Genomic DNA, 26,120 nt, shown 5'->3' with positions numbered 1-26,120 from the left:
CACTTTCTTTTAAAGGCAAGTTTTTTCCCCTTAAGTGCCCTTGGGGCACATTCATTTGTTACTCCATGCAGCCAGCCTTAACTTTGTGTGTGTGTGTGTGTGTGTGTGTGTGTGTGTGTGTGTGTGTGTGCGTGTGTGTGTGTTTGTGTATGTGTGCGTGTGTGTATGTGAATGGGTGTGTATGTGTGGGTGTTTGTGTATGTGCGTGTGTGTGTGTGTGTTTGTGTGTGTGTGTGTTTGTGTGTGTGCGTGTGTGTGTGGTTTTTTTGGGGGGGAGGAGTGCACCACCTTTCGTGCATATATATTCCCGAGTGCCTGTCTTTAGACGGGGTTACTGAGATAACATTTTTTGCTTGATTCTTTGCAGTATCCTTGTTTCCTTTAACTTATCCTTACCACTAGATGACCCTAGTTTTTTTATATTTGCTTTGTGCTTTGTCTGTGAAACTGCTGGTTTTTTTTTATTAGGAGGGCAAGTGTGAAGTTGTGGTGAAGAACACGTTGGTACGACTCTACCAGTTTGTGATCAGCATGCAAACGTCAAAGTTCAGTGAGTGTGCTTGACATTTTGTAGATTGGGGGTACTGCAGAATTTACTGTAATGTACACGTCTCTTTACAGAAGAATCTTATAGTTGTATGTGTCTGTTTCTCTGATAGAGAGACTGAGCTTTGTTATAAAAGAGAATTTGTTAGTAAAGAGTCAAATTTGGCCTTTTGCCCTTGCATCTGGTAAATTTTGTCGTGGAACAGAAGTCCAAGTCTGTTGAAAGTTAGAGTTCCAGCTTTCGTAAAATGGCCTTTTTTGTATGTGTGTAACTTTCTTTATCACTGATCAGTGATAAAGAAAGTAAAAGATATCACCATTACACCCAACGTAAAAAAAAGATTTAGGGTGCAGAAATTAAGTGTTAAACATACAAAAAAGCTCATTTTACTACAGCTGGAACTTTGACTTTCAACACAGTCTCAGATTTCTTTTTCACGATAATGTTTACCAAATGCAAGGGAAGAGGCCAAATGATGACATAAATAGGTAATACTGAAATAATGGTTATGATAATACAGTTGGAATTGTCAAAATTGACCACCTATTGTAGAGGAGAAACACACTTTTCTTAGACAGATTGAAGCCTTGGACATTGCATAATATATTAAGAAACTCAACATTGTCTTGGACAGGTGGCCTTTAGTGTAGGGTTGAGTGTAATTCCATGTATTTTATGCATTATATATATCCATGCTCTACTGCATGCTCTAGCACTTTACATCTATTATTACTGTTATGAAACATATTTTGTTTAATCTTGTCTATGAGATACAATAATGGTGTCTGTTATTATATATATATCGCTACCCTAGAATTACCAAGATATATCTGCTCAATGTCTAGTTTTAAGAAATTTAGCGTTAAAAAATTTTGAGTTTCACATGTCAAGATTTTTCGAATGCAAGTCTTTGAACATCTTGATTATAACGACTCCGAATAGTCTTATGATTTTGATAGAGTAGATTGAACATTTGGTTTCCAATCTCATGGTCTTAGTAGCTCAAAATGGCCAAAAATGTCAGATAGAACTTTGTAAAAATTCCATGGTAGCGATAATATGCTTCTGCTGTTTCCCTCGTTGTGTTACAGTCCTGTTCATGAAGAGCAACATTGTGATGACTGTGGTGGTCCTCACCGCCTTGTTGTGGATCCCGGCCTCTTGGCTCATCAGCATACAGGTATTGTTCATTTTGCTTTTACGCTCTGCTCTCTTTGAACATACAGTATAACACGGATAGCTCGATTTCATCGGGACCAGCCTCGGTAGTGCGAGGGATCTGTAGTTTGAAGAATATCTTACAAAGATAAAGAAGAAAAAGCCCCTGGACCTCAATAAGCACAGTTCCACGGATGTGGGATTTCGAGTCTTCTGTGTTCAACCTATGCGTGTGATACTGTAGATTGGTTTACCTCTTCTCAGACGTGTTGCTGATATATCGGTAACTCCCGGGGAGCACGTTTAAACATATCGCTGATATGTCGGCAATTTGAAAGGCTTGAAAGGCTGTTGCATTATTCCCGTTTTATTGCTTTTGTCACATCAAGGAACATCAAATTTCTATTGCCTTTCCACCGATGTTTAACTGCCACTGCAATGTTTACTACACCGTCCGTCAAAGCCGTTTTATTTCCATACCCTCAAAATGTTCCGTAGGGTCACAAATTAATTACGTACAAACTATTTAAACTGAGGAAAAATAATAATGCCCTTATTGAGGTAAGGCCCCCTTTTCTTGTGCCACTTATTCTTTCCTGTGCCGTTATGATTTAGTGACCATTGCCTTACTGTTTAACGTTGTTGATGACTGTGGTGCTTGTTATTGAGCTGCCATCTCTGGAAAAACGTCCTTCTACAAGATCTCGACAACCCCCCCCCCCTGCCTCCTATAATTCTGTTTCTTTCCACCAGATATTTGATGTAATTTGAAAGTAATTTTAATGTTTCTATTCTGTCTCTTAAGAGTATTACGTTCCATATGTTAAATGCTGAGAAATTTTATTTTCTGTACTTATTTTAGGCTTTTTACTTTTTGTTTTGTACCTAACATCTTCAACGTTTCAAGGATGCTAGTCGTTACACTATTCTGTGACTCTGACTAACAATCAGAAATTAGGATCCTTTCCTAAACAAATTTGTCTCAACATGTTTGAGTGGGCTATAGGAAAATATTGTAATGTTGAGGTAATTGTTAAAAAAAGATGAAGTGGGTGGTTGGCGGGGGCTTTGGTGTGGTTTGCTCTTTCTCTCCTATCCAACATCTATCATCCTTATCTCCCGTCCTTCTTTTTTGTGTTTGTTACTCTCTTGTATCACCTCTAGTCTTCGGCACTTGTATGACCTATTGTGTTCCAAGTGCTGTTAAACTCTTTATGAAAACAAAAATAGATTATCATGTGTTATTGGTGCATTTGGGAAAAGAGGAAGAACCAATTTATAACATGATAACTCCTTTTTTTGTTGATTTTTCCAGGATGAAAGAGAGAGGGAAGCTTTTGAAAATCCAGTGGGTCTTTGGAATGTTTATAATGAGGTAATTGATTCACTTTTTCCTTTTGCTTTTCATTTTGTTTTGTTGTCTCATTTGCATTGTTTATTTTTTCATTTTAGTTATTGTAAAAGTTTTACTTCACTTACAATACAATAAGGTCATATACGTCCTGAAGATTATAGAGAGAATAACAAACACGAAAAAGAAGGAGGAAAGATAAGGATGGTAGATGTTTTGATAGAAAAGAAGAAGCAAACCACACTAGATCATCCACTAACCACTCGCAGACAGAGGTTAAAAAAACCCCATGGAAATGAGAAAAGCTATTTGCTTTATATGGTGGTATTGTGTTGGAAGTGCCGTAAAACGCTTACTAAAACTTTAAAAACTCGGTCAAGACCTTGCAAAAGTCGAGTCCACTCCCTCTCCTATCGTACTGTGTGTTATTAAAGTAAAGTAAAGACCCCGTCAACCTAGGGCGCAATATCTTGGGTCAGTGTAAAGCTTCTGATGTCTCACATTACCAGGAAACGGCATGATGCCATCATGGGCTGTGTGGCAGGTTATCCTCAACGAGTTGTTCACATGTACTTAACCTAAACTTTTGTGGTATTGGTTACATGGGCTCAAGAAATGTTTTATTGAAATTCAAAATCTTTATGTTGAAAAAAAGCTAAAACAAGTACATAATTTATATATAGTTGAAAAGATTAAATAGTTTTTTCTCTCTTCTGAAAAATTTTGTTTTCTGGGCTTAGGATATATATGTATACATATATATCCTGAGCCCAGAAAACAAAATTTATATATATAAACAGCATGCCGACATTATATATATACCTTGTGCCTTTCTGCTTGAGCTGAACTTTTGCCTGTATTTCTCAGAGGCAGGTGTCAAGTGAGCATTCTTTAGTGAGAAGCCCCAAGTCCTCGTCCTCGTCCTCGCCCCCGCCCTCCCACTCTCTGACTCGCTCACCGTCTCAGACTTTGTCTCTGCCTCAGTCTCCATCTCATGCTCAAGGTGAAAAGCATGATTCCTTCCGGTAAGATAACTCAGGTCAGATTACTGTATTCTAACTTTATTTGCGTAAGAAATGAATTCATTATTTTTTTGCGATGTTTAAAGAAATGTGTGAAAGTGATTTCTCCTGAAATTTCAAATGGGGTGCTACTGCATTGGAACATATGACACCGGACAGCTTAAATCACGAATTCAAATTGTTTGTGAAAAACAAATGGGGGAAAAGTCCCCAGTAATCAATACACAAAAACTAAAAATTAGTGAAGAAGTAAGAATGGCAATGGTACATTCTACTTTTGTTTTTGCCACTGTTGTATCTGTCTGTCTGTCCTCACTTTTTCTCGCCAACACTAAATGACTGCTATTGTGTTGATGTGCTTTTCTTTACTCGAACAAAAAGCAAAAGTTTGTTTCATGCTTCTCCCTGCATATAATGCAGAGGCACTTTACAAAGTTGACCAGAGCATGGGTCAAATTCTTCTTCTGTATAATTAGCTGCTAGAGCTGCTTCGTCTCACAGTGCAGTTGATTTTTACTCTCATTGTCGTTTTGTCTATATTATACATGTATAAATAAAAAATAGAATCATCCCTTGCCAGATGAACTCAGGTGCCGTTTTTGAAGATGATATTGGTGTTTATTGTGACAAGAGTGGCACCAGTTTTTGGTAGGAATTAATTTTAAATTTTGCCCAGACACTGGCCTGAAGGGACTGCACTTTTCCGTTCAACAACTGCCAAGGGATCTTTAATGTGCGAAACATTCACACAGAACCTCTGAACTTTTTCTTTCTGATCTAAGATAAGCTGCTCGATCTTACTTACTCTTGCATCAGGGGTTGTAGAAAACATGAGCAAAATTCGATGTTGGCAAGGATTGAACTCTGGACCTTCGTGTTGACAGGGAAACACCTATTGAGCTACTGATCCTCATGAACCAAATAATAACGGAAACAAACTATAGGGGAGTAAGCTCTTAACTCTCCTCTCCTACATTTGTGAGCTTATTTGATTATTTCTGTAGCCTACTATTAAAAATCTTGAAAGAAATTGGAATGTATTTTACCATCCCCTTCGTTAAACCAAGATCAAAGATTGCAGACGGCTGTCTGTAGGAGTTTTAGTCCCTTTGAGACTTTGACAGAATGTTTAAACATTTGTGAAATAACACCATGTAGCTTTGTTTATTTTGATGAAAAGCTAGATTCTCCTTGTTCTGTTCCCGAGATGTTATTTATTGTTCTTTACACATTATCTGCTATGAATATGGTGCAGACTTTTTGTTATTGATTCATTAGATTGTTGCTGTTGAGCGGGAATTTGCGCTATACTAAAGCTGTTTATTATTATTGTTTATATTAATAATAATAATAATAATAATAATAATAATAATAATAATAATAATAATAATAATAATAATAAATAAATAAATAAATTGCATTTACATAGTGCATTTCCACAAAGAAGTGCTCAATGCGGTGTACAATAATACAAAGAACATATGTAGCGCACAGCTCCTATAGTAATCCTCTTTCTCTCCCTCTCACTAGTCTCACTCTGTCTCTGTCTCTCTCTCTCATTCTCTCTCTCTCTCTCTCTCTCTCTCTCTCTCTCTCTCTCTCTCTCTCTCTCCAGTACATCCTTGAGTAAAGACAATCCCACAAAACTTACTCAGGCACCCTCGCACATATTGATGAATTCACACTGTCATAAATTCTTCCAGAATAGAACAGCATGAATATAACTGTGAGAACATAATAAAGGTACTGAGAGAACATAATAATATTTGTATTGGAATGTCGGAAATTATAGATTGAAGCTGGACTAAAACAAATGCATTTTAACTTATTTAAGTGCTGATTTAAATTTTGATAAAGTGGTGGACTCCCGTAGATGAGCTGGCAAAGCGTTCCACGGAGGGGCCTGGTGTAAAAAAGCTCTCCCTCAGAGTCTCTGACTTTTGCTTTGGACAGGTCTTAAAAGTCTTTTCGTCGCCGATCTTAAAGGCCAAGATGGTATATATTCGATGACCATGTCTCAAAGATATGATGGTGCAATGTTGTTGACGCACTTAAAACAAAGAACGACTATTTTGTACTGAATTCGTGCTTTCACCGGGAGCCAATGTAGTTGAATTAGCATTGGTGTTATGCTCTTTGAAAGATTTCTTTAAAATTATGCCAGCAGCTTGGTTCTGGAGTCGCTGTAATCTATTTAACGTTTCAGTGGGAAGGTTTCCAAACAAAGAATTGCAGACATGAAAGGACTAAAGAAAAGATGAGAGTTTTTATGGAATCAACACTAAGATATGTTGACTTTTGTCCTATTCTGCACAGTTCTAAATTATTATTATTATTATTATTATTATTATTATTATTATTATTATTATTATTATTATTATTGTTGTTGCTGTTATTATTGTTGTTGTAATTATTACGAATATGCTAAGATATCATGAGAAAACAAAATTTTGATCAGGATCTTTTGTTTTTTTCAGTTCTGCTCATAGCCAAAACCGTGGCACCATCGTTTTCATCCTACCCTCTGACTCGGACTCGGGGGACCTGGACAAACTTGGAAAGGAGCAGGAGGCTAAAGACACCGATTCTAGCGGTCATGATGAGGTCAGAGAGGAGGAAAAGACAGATACTCAAGGAAAGGGAGCTGAGGAAGAAAAGACAGACAGGCGAGAAGAAACAAACCAACATGAACAAATACATGACGAAGAAAGAACAGACAAACGAGAAAAAATAGATGACAGAGGAAGAACTATGAGTGTTTACCATGAAAGTATAGATGCAGAAGAAAAGACAGGTAGCCTAGAAAGAACAGATGATGAAGACGAAAGTGAAGACCCAAAAAAAACCTGATGAAAAAGAAAATGCGAATGACGAAGAAAATACAAATGACACTTTGACAGCTGTTTCCCTTTGAGCTGTTTCGACTCGTGTCAGACTGTATTGCCGAATGAAAGTTTGGTTTAAATGTTACTGTTACTGTTACATTTTGATTCAAACTCAGTGTTTTTTCTTTCATCGGGAGAGTTTCTTTTAGTTTTGTTGGATTGTTCTTGGTTAACCTTTTTTTCCATTTTGGAGCAGTAACGCTTATTTTCTGCAATTGTAACTGATTTAGGAAAGTCAAGAACCGTGACATCTGTCAACCTACGATCTTCATAAATAAACCTGACAAGCTGTTCAAATGTCCTTAGCTCAGAAAGCGACATCTAAAAAGAACCTGTTTCATTCTTTTAATTATACTTACATTATGTATCTTTTTTGTTGTTGCTTTTTTTCAACATTAAGAATTTGAATTTCGACAGAGTATTTCTAAAGCACACGCAAGGATACCACAAATTTAGAAAATGCAATACATTTTTCTTTTCGAAAGTTAGGGTTAATTAGTGCATCTGAACAGCTGATTGACAATAATCAACATCAGCTTGCTGAGCATTGGCTTCTGACTTGGAAGATTACAGATTGCAGATTACAGATTGCAGGCACCCTGTATAATAATATGTAAGGCATCGTGGTCAAATCAGGCGCCTGTCAAAATAATGAAATTGAGGATACCGTTATTTTACCGCCAGTTTGACTATTTTTGTCAAGTTTTGTTTTTGTTTTTTGGCTCAACATATTTTATGCCCATGTCAAAAACAAATTTGTGTGTGAATCTTACTGAAAAACGGTAATTAAAGGCACAAAAAAGGTGAATTTGTACTGTCCAAGGATTCTCAAGCTACAGAAGCCGCCAAACTTTGTTGGCCATTTTCTCGCAAAGTTTGCTTCTGAAACCCACCTCCTTCATTTGCAAATAACTCGACTTCTATGTAAGATAGATGAATATTTATAAAATCAAAATCTAGATAAACTAACTAGATTTAAGGTGATACCAATAACTCCATATGCCCCAAAATTCACGAACACTTGATTCCACCGCGCTATGACACTTTTGTCTTGTCCTCCCGATATTTCTGTCCGACTTTAAACCAGTAACATTCCTGAGTTTTATTCATATCGATTTTGTCTCAAACAACTACATTTGTTAAAGAATTTTCGGGAATTTTTTCCTTTTGCTTGTTTAAATAGTCTGACTCCCGGCACTTTTACCGTTGGCCATTACTCTACAAGGATTGCAATGTTTAATATAGCATCACAGATGCATACATTCGGTGGTGCTACTAGTCTAGCATCTGCGTTTGTCAGCGATTTGGTGCATTTTTTGGTCCACAAATCGCGGCGCGATTTTTTGCATTTTTCACACAAAAAACGAACCAAATAAAAAAAAAAAACACCTCTGGAGAATATTAAATCGAAAAAAAAACTTCAGGGGAATAAATATCGAAAAATAAAATAAAAATCCGAACCTCTCTACTTTTTGGAAAGAGTTTATTTTCACTTTTACTTCACTTCGTCTCTTTCTCACTTGTTGACACCACGTTGATTTGCCATTTTCATGTGAAGAATATACTTTACTTACTATTTAAATATTGCTGTTTCTCTTTTACTTTTCCCTCTTTGTTGTGTTTTTACTTGTTGGTGTGTTAATTTTTGTCCTCGTGTTATTGTTCTGATGTGTTAAAATAGTGTTATGTCATTTAATTTGATGCTGTTCCTACTCTTTTAAAAAAATGTGTTATATGAGAGCGTGTCTCCACCAAAACCAAATACTGACACCTGCAGGCCCCTTGTGTGTGATTCCATAATTTGCATGTAATATCCTGTACTTTTTCTTGAATTACACACGTTTTAGGTTAAAACGGCCAGTTTTCAAATAGGTGGACTCATGCCCTTATTTTAAATATTTTTTTGGCTGTTTATGTGCTGTTCTAATATTGATTTCATTCTGTTGTGAAACTTCTATTTTTCAGGTTTTTACACTCTGTGTGGCTACAAATGATATTCTGGATGCTTAAAACAGAGTACAAGAAATTCTAGTGCTTTAGATAAGTCACCTCTATCAATATATTGCTACAGAATCTACATCGTCACAAAAAGTTTAAAGCTTGAAAATTAATGGCAACTTTTAAGGCAACTTTTGCCTTTTTTTGTAGCAACTTTTGGAGAAAAAAATGGCAACAAACTCAGATGCTAGACTAGCACTTTGGCAAAAACAATGTTCATTATTATTGCCAACAACGTTGTTTATTATTATTATTATTATTATTATTATTATTATTATTATTATTATTATTATTATTATTATTATTATTATTATTACTATTATTATTAAGTGTGCTTTGCCTTAGGCACCGTTAACAGATTTTGAAAAAGAGCTGTTTCTGTTCTTATTATGACGACTATTTCCACATTGGTATTTCCTTTGGGACAGCCTGACTGATACTATCATGATTCACACTCTAATTGCTTGACAACACAGAAAGATTTCATTACTGCCATCTTAGGTGGAGTGGTTAGGTGCTTTGCCATCACATGCAGAGGACCTGAGTTGGACTTCTGTGTGGGGAGAATTTTTATTGAGCATCTCCGTCTTTCTGCTCAGACATTAAGTACATGTACCCCTCTTAGCAGGGGTCGGCTCTGACAGGCAGGGTTGAAGCCTACCCCCTAAATGTTCTAAATTGTGTTGATGGGGGCGTAAAAACAGGTACCAGGTTAGAGCATAGCACCATTCATATTTGTGTCGTTTTGAATTTCTTCCAGTAACATTTAGAGCTGAAGAAAGCACTGTGATTAGCATGTTGTTCGTGCTTTGGTTGGAAATTGTATTAATGTTATGACTGATTAAACAGTTCCAGTCATAATCGACATTGTTTGTGTCAGATACGAATCATTTTTTCATTCATTAATTTTGAAAATTCTAGAAAATACAGTGGAGTCTTCTTAAACCCAACACGGATAATCCGGAAACAACAGTCTACCAAAAGAAAATAAAATCTGTAATTTTCTACTGCTATTTGAGCGACCTCTCTACGCCAAAAATCCAACTGATCCAAAAAAAATCTGGTGGACCTGGCGCAGATTTCGGTTGAAGTGGATTCCACTGTAGTTTTTCATACACATTTGACTCATGTTAGAATTTGAGAACTGAAAAGTCTCAGTCTGGTATGTTTAGAATACCTCCGCTCCACTCTAATATTGAGTTTGAACCCTCTGTGCACTGTGGCCTTTTACAGTTTAAAAAAATTCTATGCAGCGTGTTCAAGGCAGGGTATCGTTGAATCAACGTTTATTCCAACCAAGACCAATGATCCTCTAAAAACTGTTTGCCCTGTCTTCCACAACAGGAAATTATTTACTTGAATATGTGTAAGAGCAATGAACCCCCCCCCCCCCCCATAAACAAAAAACAACTTGACTTAAAAAACAACGTTATCAAGTCTTGAAAGTATTGAAAGATGCAAGATGGATTGCCGAGAAAGATATAGGCTTTGTTTCCAAAGATAAAGACACCAAAGTAATTTTTTTAATTGGCCAAATCTGCTCCCTTAGGCAAGTAGATGGAGAGCCTTGTGTGACTGTGAGAATCACTTTTGCCTACCTTAACAGGTACGGGAAAGAAAGAACTGCCTTTGAGTAAAGAGCACATCGACACAATAACGGACCGTGTCCACTGCGATAGACACCAACCGTCCCGATTCCGTCCGTCTCTCGGAAAGTCGGTAGTTGAAATGGAACACCGTTTATTTCCTAAAAAAATCAGTGAAAAGTCCATTTGGCTGTGTCTACAGACACGACACGACACGCCCTGACAAAAGACGTGTCGGTTGGAAAGCCGCTTGCTCATTTTTAGCCGGTCATGACTCAAGAGTCAAAGGCCCCGCCGGAACAAAAAAAAATTCTAATTTTGAGTTCGGATTAAAATTCTAATGTCATATTCATAATCAGCACCTCAAAACTAGCAAAGTCTACGCGCAAACCACCTGGTATGCATATTAACAATTTTGCCAATTTACCTTTTAAAACCCGTTCATGTCTTATTCCCGTATTGGGTTAATTGACCGTGACTATTTATAGCCCTGCACCAAGGGCACAGCCTTGGGACACAATGTGTGGAATAATACAGCCAGTGGGCCAACAGACTATACGTGTCTTGTCTGAACTGGTGGACACACAACACGGAAACAACGCGACCGATTTTCTTCCTCCTGACAAAAGATCGGGCCGCGTCTGTCTAAGTGGACCCGTATGGTAACAGTCACCTAGTGCAGGAAATAATCATGACAGATGAACAGAAACAACAGAGGGAAAGAAAAGAAGTACATTGTAGGACCTACCAGTGGCGCCCTCCAACCATCCATAAAGAATTGTTAACTCTATCCGTACGTCGTGTTTTAGTTTTACTACCATATATTCATGCGACGAGGGGAACTCTGTGCCCTCACTTTCCAAAGAGGAAATTTACTCGTTACTCGTTGATCTGATCCATACGCTTTGCACAGCAGTCTGTCAAAATGATTTTTAAAAATAGAAATGCTGAAAGTTTCAAAGAGATCTTCGCACTAGAAGTATTCTTAAATGTGAAGAATACAACCCCTGGGGCACAAAATGATCCCAGGTGTACGGATACGGGTAAAGGCACCCCTGAGCTGTGGTCTGTATAAAGGTCTGGGCTGTCTGTATCAAACACTGCACAAAAAGCAAGGAGAAATACACTTAGTGCCAGTCTTTTCTGACACCGTGAAGAGTAGTGCAAACCCGCAGACATACTGAACTAGAAAATGAATCAAAAACCACATTTTTTTCATAAATACTTTTCAATATTTATTCAACTTGGTATAAACAATGATAATGTGTTATGTTAATGTTACATCCATATCTATACAAACGTTTTTCTATTGCCATCACTAGTAAATAACAAAGACGACAAAACCATGGGCGTCCATTCCATGTAATCCTCACTTAACTTCCCCAGCTCTGAGCAAAATACACAAAGTAGCCTCAACCATAAATGCTTCTCAGAGGGTAGGTAGTCAAGAATAACAATGAACAGTTTCATAGTCATAAATTATTTCTTCACAATTTCACCAGCAACGTTTCAAAACAAGATCAGTGTGTGTGACCTGGATCGTTATGATGAGCAACTTTCAACAGATAGACCCTTTCTACCCTTTCTCTCCGTGACCTTTCATATTGTTCCATAACCCAAGACTTCTAATCTAAAGACACAAGATTCCTTTTATTCATATCGTTCCACTGACACAGACTGCAAAAGGATGATCATTGGTAAACCAAATCAACATTTATTTTTAATACAGGGATAGAACTAGTCAACTGTTACACACCAAACTGACCTGTAAATTATTTGTTACGGATCAGCTTTTCTTGAACCATTTCATTATTCTACAAAGACTATACAAGAGAATATTTGGAAAATTCAACACCTTAAACTTCCAAAAGCAAAGTAAAACTGGTAGATTTCAGCACTTCAGAACAGACCATGATAACATTTCATCCTTTCGCTGAGTGTACAGGTACCAAACAACAACCTCACATCTTGTAACACATCAAGAATTCTTTTAACTTCACTTATTCTTTCGGGGATGAGGCAAAGACTTCAGAAACGGACATTCACAGCAGAGCAAAGTTGTAAAAAAAAAAAAACCCATTGATTCGACTGCTAATACATTCCATAATATTACATGTTGAACAGGGTGAAAGCCAGACACACAACCATACACAGGTGCCCTGGTGATATATTATAGTTTGTTATCTATGATATTCATATACATCTCTTATCTTACAAATAAATCGTCTGAAAGGAGAAACACTTGCACACACCCATACACAGTACAAGCACTGAATACAATACTTAGACATTGTGACAAAACTGAAGTCCCTCCACCCCCCCCCCCCCCACCCCCACCTAACAAACTTTCAGTCATCCATGAATGGTATCACTACAGATCAAAATGAATTATATTCAAGTTCTGAATACCATTACAGTTTTCTTCTCAAAGGCTGAGTTCAATGGGTGTACACTGAGTTATTTTGCTGAAAAGCTAAAATATGTGTTGACATAATTAGGATGAGGGTTATATTAATATATTTAAGATATCCTTATTTCCTTATAAGCTCTATGGTATTGGGAGGAACATATTCCTGTTCCCACAGCAGATGTAGTACCGTAGTAGAAAACACAAAGCATGTTTTACACCAATTTATGGACCACCCCAAAGTGTCAAATGGTAGAGTTTTTGTCCACCTGAAGCTTCACCATCTTGCTCCTGTGATCTCTCTACATTCACAAACTTTTCTCAACTTACCACTAATAACACTGGGACCAGCCATAAATGTAATCTATCAAAAGATGCATTCCCCCCCCCTCTCTCACTTCTTAGTATCCCACAAACTGAGACAACACTTGATAACAACAATGCTGAGTGGATTTCTCATGCCCCAACAAGTCTTGGCTTACTTTGTAGTTTGCAAACAGCATTCAGACCTAGCAGGAGAGTGAGACAGCATGTAACATACCAAACAACCCCCCCCCCCCCCCCCAAACAAACAAAAAAAGAAAAAACCGACAGAAGGCAAAAAAAACATTTTCAATCCACTACAATCCTTCTTCATCAACTTTTCATTCATGTTCGGATCTTTTGCAGAGGTTGATTCTCCGTCCCACTTGATCTTTCACATCCTCCCCCATCCCTCTCAAAATGACTCACAGATGCTAAAAGCCATGGGATTACATCGCAATGTACAGAAAACTACCATCAGCTTTTTCTTAGCCTTGGCCGTCAAAACAGAGTGGCCAAGCTTCGTCATTTTTTTTTCTTCAACATTCACATCCACCTACTGTATTGCAAGTGTTGAGCCATTCCAAAATCTTTAAAAGGTTTGAAAATTTTGGAAACTCATGAAGGCCAACAAAACAATATTACTGCAATCATCCTGAAATTCTTCAACAAGAATTAGGGGCCTACAATAGTAAATTGCCTCAGAGAGTACGGGAAACACAATTACTAACATCAGATCACAAACTAGTTGTCTGCATGTCTCGACTTTTTTCATAGCTCTTTACGCTTTCACGTAATATCTGTCCTACGATAAGTAAGATGCCCCATAAAAACATGACAATGATAAATTACAGAGCTTCGAATCTGTGAGGTACTGATACCCTGTTCCTCTCTCATACACAGAAGAAAATCAACTGATTCCAAACAAAAACAATCAATAACACATTTACACAAACAGGAATTCTGATGCTATCCTTGTAATGATTAACCAAATGCCATCTGAAGGTTTTCATGCCTCTCAAAGATTTAATCTTTTTAAACATCAAAAGTAATAAGTTTGAGATATCAAACTGGAAAATTACTTTCCATTTTCTAAGATGTTTATGGTTAGAAAATGACAATGGTTTTGATTCAGGCTGTTTTACATTCTGTTCAATCAAAAACACGGATAAGTCAGCAACATGCAGGCAGTTTATATTGTTTCACTCAATCTTGTACCGCAGTACAGGAAAAGGCTGATGAGCAAAAGACAACATTTTGGCATTTTATAAAATTTCCAACCAAATATCTCAAAGCAGAAACTTTTTGTTATCATAAAATCAAACAGACCAGACATCCTCCCCTCTACAACCACACGAATTGGTCCAGACAATCCAACACAAAGCAGTCAACACAGGAGGATTATGATATCAGCCCTCTCAACTGTCAGCTACATCTTCTTCAACCACAAAAGCTTCAGAAAATCACCACTCACTACACCAAAAACAGAGCAGCACAGAGCAAGCATTTCAGGAATTCTATTCGTGAACCATTTCCGTGAAGAACAAAAAGTAACTGAAATTTTTTCAACACAAAGTCAGTCATTACAAGATACCTTGAGCCTGATTGTACACATGTAACATTGTTCTTTGGGTAGGACAAAGGTCTAAGGCCCCCACAAACACTTGTAAGGCAGGACCTCCAACCTTTTAACATAGAGATGTCTTGTCTCTCCACACAACTGAGCCAAGCGGGCAGAGACATTGAGGGGTTTGAACTGGATCATCCGCACCTTAGTCCAGTACATCAACTAAACTATCTCTATGTCCAAGTTTTATTTCGGACAGTCCGTATATTTCTATTTTGACAATTTCACTAAGCTGGTGCCATTCATATAAAGAAAAAAAGAAGAGCATTTCTTTACCTTACCATAGGTACTTTCAAAAGCTAAAAGTGTGACTCTGAACGCTCACAAAAGTCTTTTAGTATGGTGTAAGTTTGACTTTGTTAACAAAGATCCAATCCAGTAAATTTGAATCAGCTCTACGTAAGTCCTATACTGCAGCTGGAAGGGTCAGGCATGCGTGTTGCAGCAACTTTTCTGATACACACGACCAGCTACCAGGAGTTAAAAGACAATTCTAACTGAGAGCGATGATATAAACGAGATCCATTCAAGGTGACCCTGTCTTCTTGACAAACTCTCCAACATGTTTATGCCTTCTAAAACAACATTAAATCATAAAATTCCACAACATACAAATGGTGTAAAACAGCTATGTGCTGTCTAGCATCCAATCACAAACAGAGCCAGAAACAAAACATCCACACACAGTATAAATCTCCTGTAGGAAGCACTGACATTCACTCCGCATGATCTCACACAAGTATTTCACAAAATGTTTTGGCAATAGTCGACACCGACAAAGCAACAAGAAGTCACTACAGACTGGTGACTCACCCTCCTAATTCAGCACACACACAAATGAAGAGTGTAAATATGACATAAGTAAACAGGTCACTCACATTGATGGAGGTCTAGCTACTCAACACTTACGACAATGCCCCAGACAAACCCCAAACCCTTACATTACATGCCTTTTGTTTATGGAAACATCTCAGGCCAAACGATCCCACTCTCTCCCTACACCAAAGATTTGTTTAAGTCACAATTTTAACCGGGGGCTTTTTTTTCCTATTCTCACACAGAGACTTGAATAATTTTATGATCTTTAAAAAACAAACAACTTGAATAATTCTATGATCTTTAAAATACAAACAACTTGAAGCTCCTTCAGCTAAACTTAGGCTGTCCCAAGTTACTCAGCACCAAATTGTCATTTGTCCATTCTCTCCGACTTGACTTGAGACATACGAGTATGGTGAAGTTTTTCAACTCAAACTTGAGATATCTCAAGTTCAAACCTCTCAAGTTTAGTCAACTTTCAACATAAAATTCAAAATGGAATTGAAACTATGTCAAACATAAGTGAAACAGTTTCCCTGCTACTCTACAAAACACAAATCGCTACAAAAACAACACGCAGAAAAACGAACAAGTCAACAAACAGCCCTATATATTCCCTGTAGGTCACCTCGTTTGTTCCAATGACTTGTTCCCAGTCCATCATATCTGTAGCAAAACGGCAAAGCGAGTCACTCGTCACTTTCAGCTCTTCCGAGCTAACGGGAACAGCTTTGATTTTTTCCCAACTGGGAGTATTGTCCCTCCCCAACTTGGAAACCAAAGCAGCTCTCTAAGTTAAGACTGTCCTCACCAACGTGTAGGGATAGAACAGATCTTTATTTAAATACACCCAGTATGAAAACGTCAAAATGCCACATTTGATTCACTTTGTCGTGTTGCTACGGATAATCTTTTGATATGTTCCCGCATTCCACAAGTGCTCAGCACCGTGTGGCAATGTGTTGCTGCCATGGACACGGTCCACGAGTCACTGCCACGGTCAACTGAACAAACAGATCATCTATATATCCCATGGTTGGCTCTTTTTATAGTCATGTAGTATTCTAAATGCACATACAAAACCTCTCTCACATTCACGTCTTACACAATACACGTCCCCTGCGGCTCTCGGCGAAAGCCTCAGCTGCCAGTCTTCCACTCACAGAGCCCTTTGGAACCTCTCCCACAGTCCTAGGCCAAATATTTTCCTTCACTTTTGAAACAGTCACCACGTCTAGGGGCAAACTAAGCCCGTACACTTTCTACAAGTTTTACAGTACCGTGTACACTGGCAAACACACAACTTGCCTTTATCGTAAAGCACTTTGCCATCAGTTGTCTCTTAGGAATTTGGCTTAAACAATTGCTCCTGAAGTAGTAATTTCAGCTCATTTCTTCTTGGACATTTTCTTCTGCTCTTTCTCCTTCTGTTTTCGCTCTTTCTCCTGTAGTTTCTTCTCTCGTTCCACGTTGGCTTTCATCTCTTTGATCTTCTTTTTGAGCAGCTCTCTGTCTTTGCTGCTCACCACGCCCATGGCCTGAGGAGAAAAATTACAGTCAGGTCAAATAGAAACGTTGGTCAAGTACAGTTCAGGCCTCTGTCAAGTCAAACAGAAGTTCTGGTTCAGTAAACCTGTTCCTATGATACGTGTATAGCAAGTCTTCATAAACTTCACATCACTTTAAATAAAAATCTTTGGGAAGACAGAACCCCCCCCCACACACAAAAAGACAGAGACATCTACCATGATATCGCCCCCCCCCACCTACACATCTAACTGATAATAAAAGAGAAATACAAGTCTTAAATGAACAGAGAAAATATTCTACTTGTAAGAGAAAAAAAACAAAAAAACATCCCTTCACTGGAGCTGTCAATCTCAATATTCTGTGTTATTATCTCAGAAGAAAAAACAACAACTGTATAATTATTGTCAAATAATTAACATTGTAAAAATTCAGCTAGTTTTTCTTCCAATTAAAAAAAACAACTATTCTTGGCTTTAGTATTTTGACAAATACCATTTTTGTGAAAAATTATTTACTTGTATTTTTTGTTTTTAAATTGTCGAACGTCTCGGTGAGCCCCAGAGGACTGCATTTGGCCTACAGGCCTTAGTTTGCCCACCACTGCCCTTAGGAATAATGTTGCATATTATTATTTATTCATCTCAGGGATTTCAGTTTCAGTTTTGTCTGAGTTTTACGGCACTCGAAACTGCACAAGATCATATGTGAGGCATTGTGGTGAAATCAGACACTCGTTAAAATAGTGAAATAAAATAAATTGGCATTTTTCTGACTGTTGGGCAATTTTGTCTAATTTTATTTTTTTGGCTCAACACCTTTTATATCACTTTAAAAACACATTTCTGTGTGGACTTTACTGAAAAACATTGATTAAAGGCACAAAAAATGTCAATTTTCAGTTTCAAGGACTCTCAAGCTATGGAAATTACCAAACTTTGGAGGCCATTTTCTTGCTAATTTCACCTCTGAAACCAAGCAACCCCGACCTCCTTCAATCGAAAATATTTCAACTTCTATTCACCAGAGATGGATATTTTTTTCACCAAAGGCAAGGCAAATGACAGGCTTTAAAATGATACCGTACCAATAACCACATACGCCCAAAAATTGACGAGCGCCTGATTCCATCGCATCCAGGCACATATAAGTGCGACCTGGGATTTACCTTGAGCTTGGAGCCGTCTAGCTGCAGGAGACTGGTGCCCGTGATGTTTTTGTCAAGAAAGGAGGCGGTGTACTTGTCCAGCTCCAGCGCCATGAGCCAGTGACACACGTGCTCCGTGTTCCACTCCGTGATGGGGCCTGACTGGAACTGGTTGAGGCTGCGCTTGTTCGGGGCGGGGTTCTCCTGGGGGGGAGGGAAGTTGTTAAATATGTGAGTTATACACGTGTGTTTGTGTGTTTGTTTGTGTGTGTTTGAGCGTGTGTGTACATGCACAAGTGTGTGTTTGTGTGTGTGTTTGTGTGTGTGTCTGCGCGCGCGCGTGTGTGTGTGTGTGTGTGTGTGTGTTTGTGTGTGTGTGTGTGTGTGTGGGTGTTTGTTCTGTGTGTGTTATACATGTGTGTCTGGGCATGTGTGTAGGATGAGTGTGTGTTTGTGTGTAAGTGTTTGGTGTTTGTGAGCGCGTAAGCGTTTTTTGTGGGTGTTTGTATGTGGGTGTGAGTGTGTGTGCGTGTGTGTGTGTGTGTGTGTGTGTGTGTGTGTGTGTGTGTGTGTGTGTGTGTTTGTGAGCATGATTGTGTGTGTACAATCCATGTAGCTTTCTTCGAAGTACTTTATCAAACACTAACTAAGAAACAGCTTTATCTTAGGCCACACTGTGCTCACACAACCCACTGATATAACACGATACAAAAAGCAAAAATGCATTTCATTGTCATTTCAAAGACACCTCTTCATTCCAAATTCAGCTAGCAAATTCAGAATTCTACCTGGAAACTTACAAGTATTTATCTATAGATTAGTAACTGAGGAATAATGATAAAATTTAATAACAATGATATTTTGATAATAATAATTATAACAGCAACAACATATCCACGTTTTTCAGAATGCTCAATGCGCTTAACACGTGTTATAAAATAATATGTATACAAACAAAAACACACACAAAAATAAAGGGGAAAAAAGGGTACACAGGGACAGCTGAAGTGGTGACCCTGACACAAACAATGCGGCCGTACCTCAGTGGCAGGGGTCCCCGAGATGTTGAGCGTGAACTTGCCTGTGCCCAACTCTTCCGGCTCACTGACCATCATAGAGCTGGTGATGTCACTGTTCACGCTGGCTGCTGTGGACGACCGAGCGAGTGAGTGACAGAGGGAGTGATAGAATGAATGAAGAAGAAAAGGTACTGGTAAGCATAGTCTTCGTTTTAATAGAAGCAACACCCACGGATTGTCATGTTATTCTCCGAGGACCCAAAAGACGCAGACCAATATATATATATATATATACATATATATGAGTAAAAATAAAAAAAATAAAAAAAGGGAACCGGCTTCATCTTCATCTTCTGTGAGGTGGGGTTAGCCACTGCTTGTTTTATACCAAAGGCAAAAACTTTTTCGACAGTAACATGGCCACCCTCCTTTCTCCCATTTCTCTCTTGCACATACACCTAGACTCACAAAAAAATGTCTACCACGATCTTATGCATACACACAAGCAAACAAAAACAACTGAAAACATCTCTTGAAAGTAGATATAAAGAAGAAAAGATTTATTTCCATTTCTATCCATATCAGTTCATCAGAAACCTTATTGCTTGAGGATCCCTTTGAATATCATATCATTGCCCCTGATAAGAAGACAATTGGTACTCAGTCGAGCTTGATCTAACGGCCACCGGTCCAAGACAGTTAGCTGTACAAGTGACCATTCCCCCCCCCCCCACACACACACACACACACTCAGTTGAATTTGGAAAAAAAAATTCATGACATGATTACGACAACTGATTTTCTCTTTGACAAAAAGGGACGTCTTGGACAATATCATATGTGCTTCCTTCCATAACAACATCCCCACCCCTTCCCATCAAGGAAACATACTACTTTTGTAATTTACAGAAAAAAAGCAACCAATCAAGAAATGTTTTGGTACTAAATTTCTCTTGATGACACAAAATTGTGGGCAAAAGCTCCACTGACTTAATGTTTCACCTAACAATGACCTGAGCAAGCAGAATAATATGTGAGGCAGCGTGGTAGTATCAGGTGCTTGTCAAAATAATGAAAGAGAAGAAACTGGCATTTCTCCACAGTTTGGTGAATTTTTATCAAATTTTATTTTACCACCTTTCATGCTGATTAAAGAACACATTTCTGTGTGGATTTTACTGAAAAACGAGGATTAAAGGCATAATAGATGTAGATTTTTTTGTTTCTATGGACTCTCAAGGTAGGGAAATAGCAGAACTTTGGCTGCCATTTTCTCGCTAATTTTACCTCTGAAACCAGGCAACCCCCACCTCTTTCAATAACCAATATCTTGACTTCTACCCAAGATAAATTTTCCAATCAAAAGCAAGGCTTTAAGATGATACCAATAACTCTATTTGCCCTAAAATTGACCAGCGCCTGATTCCACCACATCGTGACACATAGCATTACACAAGGACAGAATATAGGACTTAAAAAACCCTGCAATTACAGACAGAAAAGATCAGGATGTCACATCTTGGTAAAAAAAAAAAAAGCTTTCTTGGTCAAAAAAAAAAAAAAGCTTTCTTTTTTTATGTAAAAAGTAAAAAACCTTTTTAGTATTGTTATAAATAATAGTCCAGTTTAAAGCAAGTTAAAAAAAAATTAGAAGAAAAAGAAAGTCAAATATACAGGATAGCACACAACAGCTCCCCAGCTTCAAGGACCTGAAATGAGAGGGCTATATATCTCACTGTGTGTTAGCATTTACCTCCACAGTGAAAAGCAAGAGTTAATGACTGATATTACGTATATGAGTAGGTAGGATTTGTAAATAGCACAATATCTGATATACACACCACTAGCCACATCCCATTCAACAAATCCGATTCCGAAATATGAATAAACGTATATATGTGTATATATATATATATATATATATATATATATATATATATATATATATATATATATATATATATATATATATATATATATATATATGGGCAAACAAGCCACAATCAACCTGAGGCATGCTGTATTGAGTAATACATATATCCCTACACCTTGTTGTTTTGTCAAATCGTACATACACACACACAGATTCTTACGTACATTCTTCACACATTCACATTTATCACATGACCTCCCAAAAACTGAAAATATCACTTTGGAAATCCACCCCCCCCCCCCACCTTTCCTACCCTCTGCCCCTTTCATTTGTCCGCTTCATCATCACAGGCAGACACAAGCATGCAACTAGGCACCACTGTACGAATCCACAAACACAGTACTTATATACACAAACACATATATATGAATGCACAAAATGCTCAAGAGAGCGTAAATTCCACAAAAATCACAATTCTACGATATTCTCAAAAATTCTTTAAAATGTGAATCAAAGTCGAGTCTACACATAAAAAAAGAAAGTTATGTTAGTACATATGCAACAAAGCAAGCTGTGGTCAGTAGTTATTGACGATAAAATATAACCATCCAACCGAACGGAGGTAAAAAAACAACAAGAGGCAAAAACTAAACAAAACAAAATTATCATTAATCTAGAACAACTTCAAAGCTAGTGAGTGAAACAGCTCAAAACGTGACGAATAAAAATCAGAAAAAGAGGTAAAAACGTGTCAACATTAACAAATTACACAAATTCAGCAAAATTAAGTCAGTTTTTTTAGTCTCTCTCAACACAGCTGAAGATGGATTTAGAGCAGGACTTCCAAGACAAGCAGTAAGACGTAAAGTCTTTGCCTATCTAGAACAGACATGAGTCGGGAAAAAAATCAGCTAGAATCTGAACCCCTCAACACAGCCGTCCTGTGAAGAGAAAATTCCAACTAAGTCACCGCCCGACTAATTTGACAAGATCTTTCAAGGGCAAATGTTTGAATCCATTACACTTCCTTTCAGGCTTTAAGTCTAAGTTTTAATTCTCTTGTCTCTTGGTAAGACTAGAAATTAGTCACCGGATAACCACCTTTGACGCAACTTTGATAAATTACAAATTTTTATTGAAACCGCCTATAACTCAAAGTAACTCACTCTTATGTCACAGATTAAACATCTACATCTACTTCCCTGCATTATTACGTCAAATAAGGACTTCTGTTAGTAATGAAAGTTAGGGTATTTGATTACTTTGTCATGTCAATAGTCATTTCTAACCTAAACCAACTAGCGGTAAGGTCAATTCCCCATGTAAACCTTCTCTTATATCACCATCAACTTATAATCTTTCAGACTTTGGCATTACCCATATCAATGCTTCCTTTAAAAAAAAAAAAAACCCACATTATTTCTAATGCATGAGGAGTTACCTATTCATGTTCCTCAGCTGAGTTTAAAAAACAAAAAAAGAGTCAAGTATAATAATAGTACATGTACTACATTTTCCTATCCCATTTAATTTCTTCTGTGCCAACTACAATTTTCGACTAGCTATCTCATTGGCCTCCCACCTTTTATTGCACCATTAACTTACACTAATCATTGGGATATTAGTGATTTCTGGAACAGGACTGAGAGGCAAAGGGTTAGAATTAGAAACTAGCAGCCACATTTAGAATTACCTCTCTTTTTATTTTGTCTTTCTTTCTTTTTCTTTTTTTCTCCTTCTCTTTTTGTTATCATATATCCTTCCCCTTTTTTTCCTTGCCTCCCTTCCGGATCCTGCCATTTCATTAAAATGACCATAATCAATATCATTATTTTCTATCTTTAGTTTTTTTGCTTTTTGACCCTTCAAGAATTAGAAAGTAACCTCGGTTTTTTTTTGGGTTAAGGTATGACTTTCCTAATTTTTCTTCTTTTTTTTTTTTTTTTACATTTTTAGTACAAAACTTCAAATAGTCTTCATGATCATAACCACCATCCCTGTAATCCCATCCTCTCAAAATCTCATCTGTTTTCTTTTTCAAATTCAGCTTCTCATTTTGTTATATTCTGCTACATTATCCCTCCTGCCTTTCTTCCTTCCTTCCCGGCGCGGCCACGCGATCAGACTTACCATCGTCATCATCATCATTGAACCCGGTGTCTATGTGCTTTTTGGAGATGAGGACAATGCCCGAGGAGTCGAGGCCGGGGTCAGAGGCTGAGTGTTTGTTGCCGGAGCCCAGATTGCGGCTGGAGAGCAAGACCACGCCCCCTCCACTGTCCTGACTCCGCCCCTTGCCGGGCTTCCAGTGGAGCTTAGGGAAGTTGAAGCCTGCATGCACGCAGTGGGGGGTGTGGGGCGATGCCGTCAGGCTCACTGACACACACACACACACTACATCACAGGGAGAAGATGACCTCACTCCCCCTTCGTCCACAACCACAATTCCTACATGCTCTAATTTCTCTGCTTCTGCCTCTCCCCCCCCCCCCCCCCCCCCTAATCCCTATTTTGCACAGACCAGATGTAAGCAAGACTTGTAGACCATCTGGGTTTCGGAGTTAAACCTGGACTTTAGACCATTTTGGGGTATAGGTCAGAATCAATTTGAGAATTCCAGTCAGCCAATGCTTTAAGAGATTTACAAAAGAAAAGAAAGTGTTATTCCTGACCCAACAACTGTGGGCGGCAAAAAGAGTTAGTGATTTTGTCCAATGATCCAATGAGACGCCTGAAACTCTGTTTCATCAAGGCATGTAAAATTGACAGTCCAATTACCCAGAGTTAGACAGATAACTATAAGCATTCTTAGAAGAAACACGATTATAATGGGAAGGTAATATGCCTGATGTAAACCCCACTACTGAAATGCAGCTAACTTCTTTTCCTTATATGGGGTAACTACCGAGGCTATAGGGAAACACAATAAAGACGGAAAAAAAAAACAACCACGGGAAAGTAAAGAGGTAAAGGACCTATAAGTGGCACCCACCAATCACCCACAACTGTGTCTAGCTTACATCTGGTCTCCAGGCATGTCAAAATATTTATGTTCTCTTTCCCTACCGTAACCACGCACATCAGCGCAAACACGCGGAAGACAAGACTGCAGCGTACAATGTACAGTACAGTACAGAGTTTATATGACACCGGGGGGAGGAGGACACACATACACAAGGGCTGGCATGATACGAGGATGAATGAAGTGTTGGGTACATAGAGCAGGGTATTTCTCCGCAGCCCGAGATATAAGGGGGTGGGTAGTGGCACGTACATCGTCCACACATCACCCGAGGCGAGATACACACACGCACACACACATTGAGGTGTATTATTGAGGTTATATAATGCCCGTCTCTTCACATGCATGAGGTGGGTAGGCAGTTTATTAGCGCTAACACGGTCGTCCATATTTAATGCTAAAAGCCAACGAATGCTGCAGTTTGGTCCTTGGGAGCCGGGGGATATAATGATAATAATAGCGATAGTGATTGTCTTTTTGAATACCATATGGGTTCTTTTGTCAGATTGTGGGTGCATATGAACATGCATTTAAAAGGACTGTTGTACATTGAATGGGCCGGTATGCATGGAACGTTGTGAAAGCAGTACAGTCTTAAAATGTTATCAAGATTGCCAACTGAAGTGACAATTTGGCAGAGGGGAAAATAAGGTGATACTGCTGGGTGTCGATTATTTTAACGATCTCTATTATTTTTTTTAATGCCGGTGTTTTTTACGCCCGTTCCCATAATATAATTTAGATAATTTAGGAGGACAGCTTCTGACTCTGCCTGTCAGGGCCAACCTGGGCTGAGAGGATACAATATCCCAGCAGAAGACGGACATACTCAATAAAAAGTCTCTTCCCACTCGGGAACCAAATCAGGTCTCCTGCATGCAACAGCGAAACGCCTAACTGCTACACCACAGACACCAGTGTTTCGTTTTTCGAGGTCTACAAAGCTAACAGCTGCAGTGTTGTGGCATTGAGAGATGATGGAACAAGAGCGAAGTGCAAGCAGGAAAATAAGGTCGATCAAAAGCCGGGTGATGGAAGAGATAAGTGTGAGGAGTGACACAAGGAACCATGGCAGGATAAAGACTGAAATCACCCATCATAAGCCTTTAAAGTCAAACACAAGCGTGACACCAAAAAATATGATTGAGACAACTCGCCAATGGTTGCAATTGTAAATGCATTACATGTTTATCAGAGATAAAGGGCCACCCCAAACTGAGAGGGAAATAACATCCCAGCGGAAAGACCAAGATACTCTATAAAGATTTTCCCCCAAAAAGGAATAAAACTCAGGTCTTCCGTGTGATGACAAAGTGCCTAACCCCTACACCATAGATGAGGGTGGAAAGTCCTCTTCTGCTAGTAGTCTTAGAGCTCCGGTTGCAGGTATTAATAAAGACAAGCAGCCACACTCCTATAATATACTCTACGTCTACACGAGTAAAATAGGGCCATATATGTAGAAGACTAGCACAGCATTCTAAACCCATATCTGGTTCCTCAATGCCCCAAAAGCTAGAAGTTCTATGTTTGTAAACAAAGAAGCAAAACTGTGTTCATTTTCCTGACAGATTTGCAAAACTCTAAATTATGACAACTTTGTCTATGTACTCATTTTTCGACATTCAATTTAAACTGAATTTTTAATCCCATCTTTCCATGGACTGTTTCTATATATGCCCAAGTACTATGAAAGACATGAAAAGGGGATGGATGATAAAGAAAAGCGGATGGGTGTGTGCGTGGGAGGGAGGGAGGGAGAGGGAGAGAGAGAGTGGGAGAGAGAGAGAGAGAGAGAGAGAGAGAGAGAGAGAGAGAGAGAGAGAGAG

General features: G+C 38.4%; 2 protein-coding genes across 3 annotated transcripts in view; one reads left to right on the top strand and one right to left on the bottom strand.

Annotated features, from left to right (window-relative positions):
* LOC101849541 (ADAM 17-like protease) overlaps positions 1-8,400 on the top strand; it is a 38,157-nt gene extending 29,757 nt beyond the window's left edge. For both annotated transcript variants that reach the window (XM_035970166.1, XM_005099925.3), the window contains 5 exons: positions 469-550; positions 1,639-1,727; positions 3,021-3,080; positions 3,924-4,081; positions 6,556-8,400. In XM_035970166.1, coding sequence (XP_035826059.1) covers positions 469-550; positions 1,639-1,727; positions 3,021-3,080; positions 3,924-4,081; positions 6,556-6,928 — 762 coding nt within the window. In that variant the 3' untranslated portion in view covers positions 6,929-8,400. The remainder of the gene's footprint in view (positions 1-468; positions 551-1,638; positions 1,728-3,020; positions 3,081-3,923; positions 4,082-6,555) is intronic.
* A 3,356-nt stretch (positions 8,401-11,756) lies between these two features.
* The window catches only part of LOC101849292, a gene marked incomplete at its 5' end in the record, with an annotated part of 46,045 nt that continues 31,681 nt past the window's right edge, over positions 11,757-26,120 (bottom strand). The window contains 4 exon segments of the mRNA XM_035970165.1: positions 11,757-17,241; positions 18,399-18,581; positions 19,418-19,524; positions 23,400-23,600. Of these exon segments, the coding sequence (XP_035826058.1) occupies positions 17,092-17,241; positions 18,399-18,581; positions 19,418-19,524; positions 23,400-23,600 (641 nt within the window).

This window comes from Aplysia californica, unplaced genomic scaffold, assembly GCF_000002075.1.
Source record: "Aplysia californica isolate F4 #8 unplaced genomic scaffold, AplCal3.0 scaffold00229, whole genome shotgun sequence".
Lineage (NCBI taxonomy): Eukaryota > Metazoa > Mollusca > Gastropoda > Aplysiida > Aplysiidae > Aplysia > Aplysia californica.
This window is presented reverse-complemented; position numbering and strand designations above follow the sequence as displayed.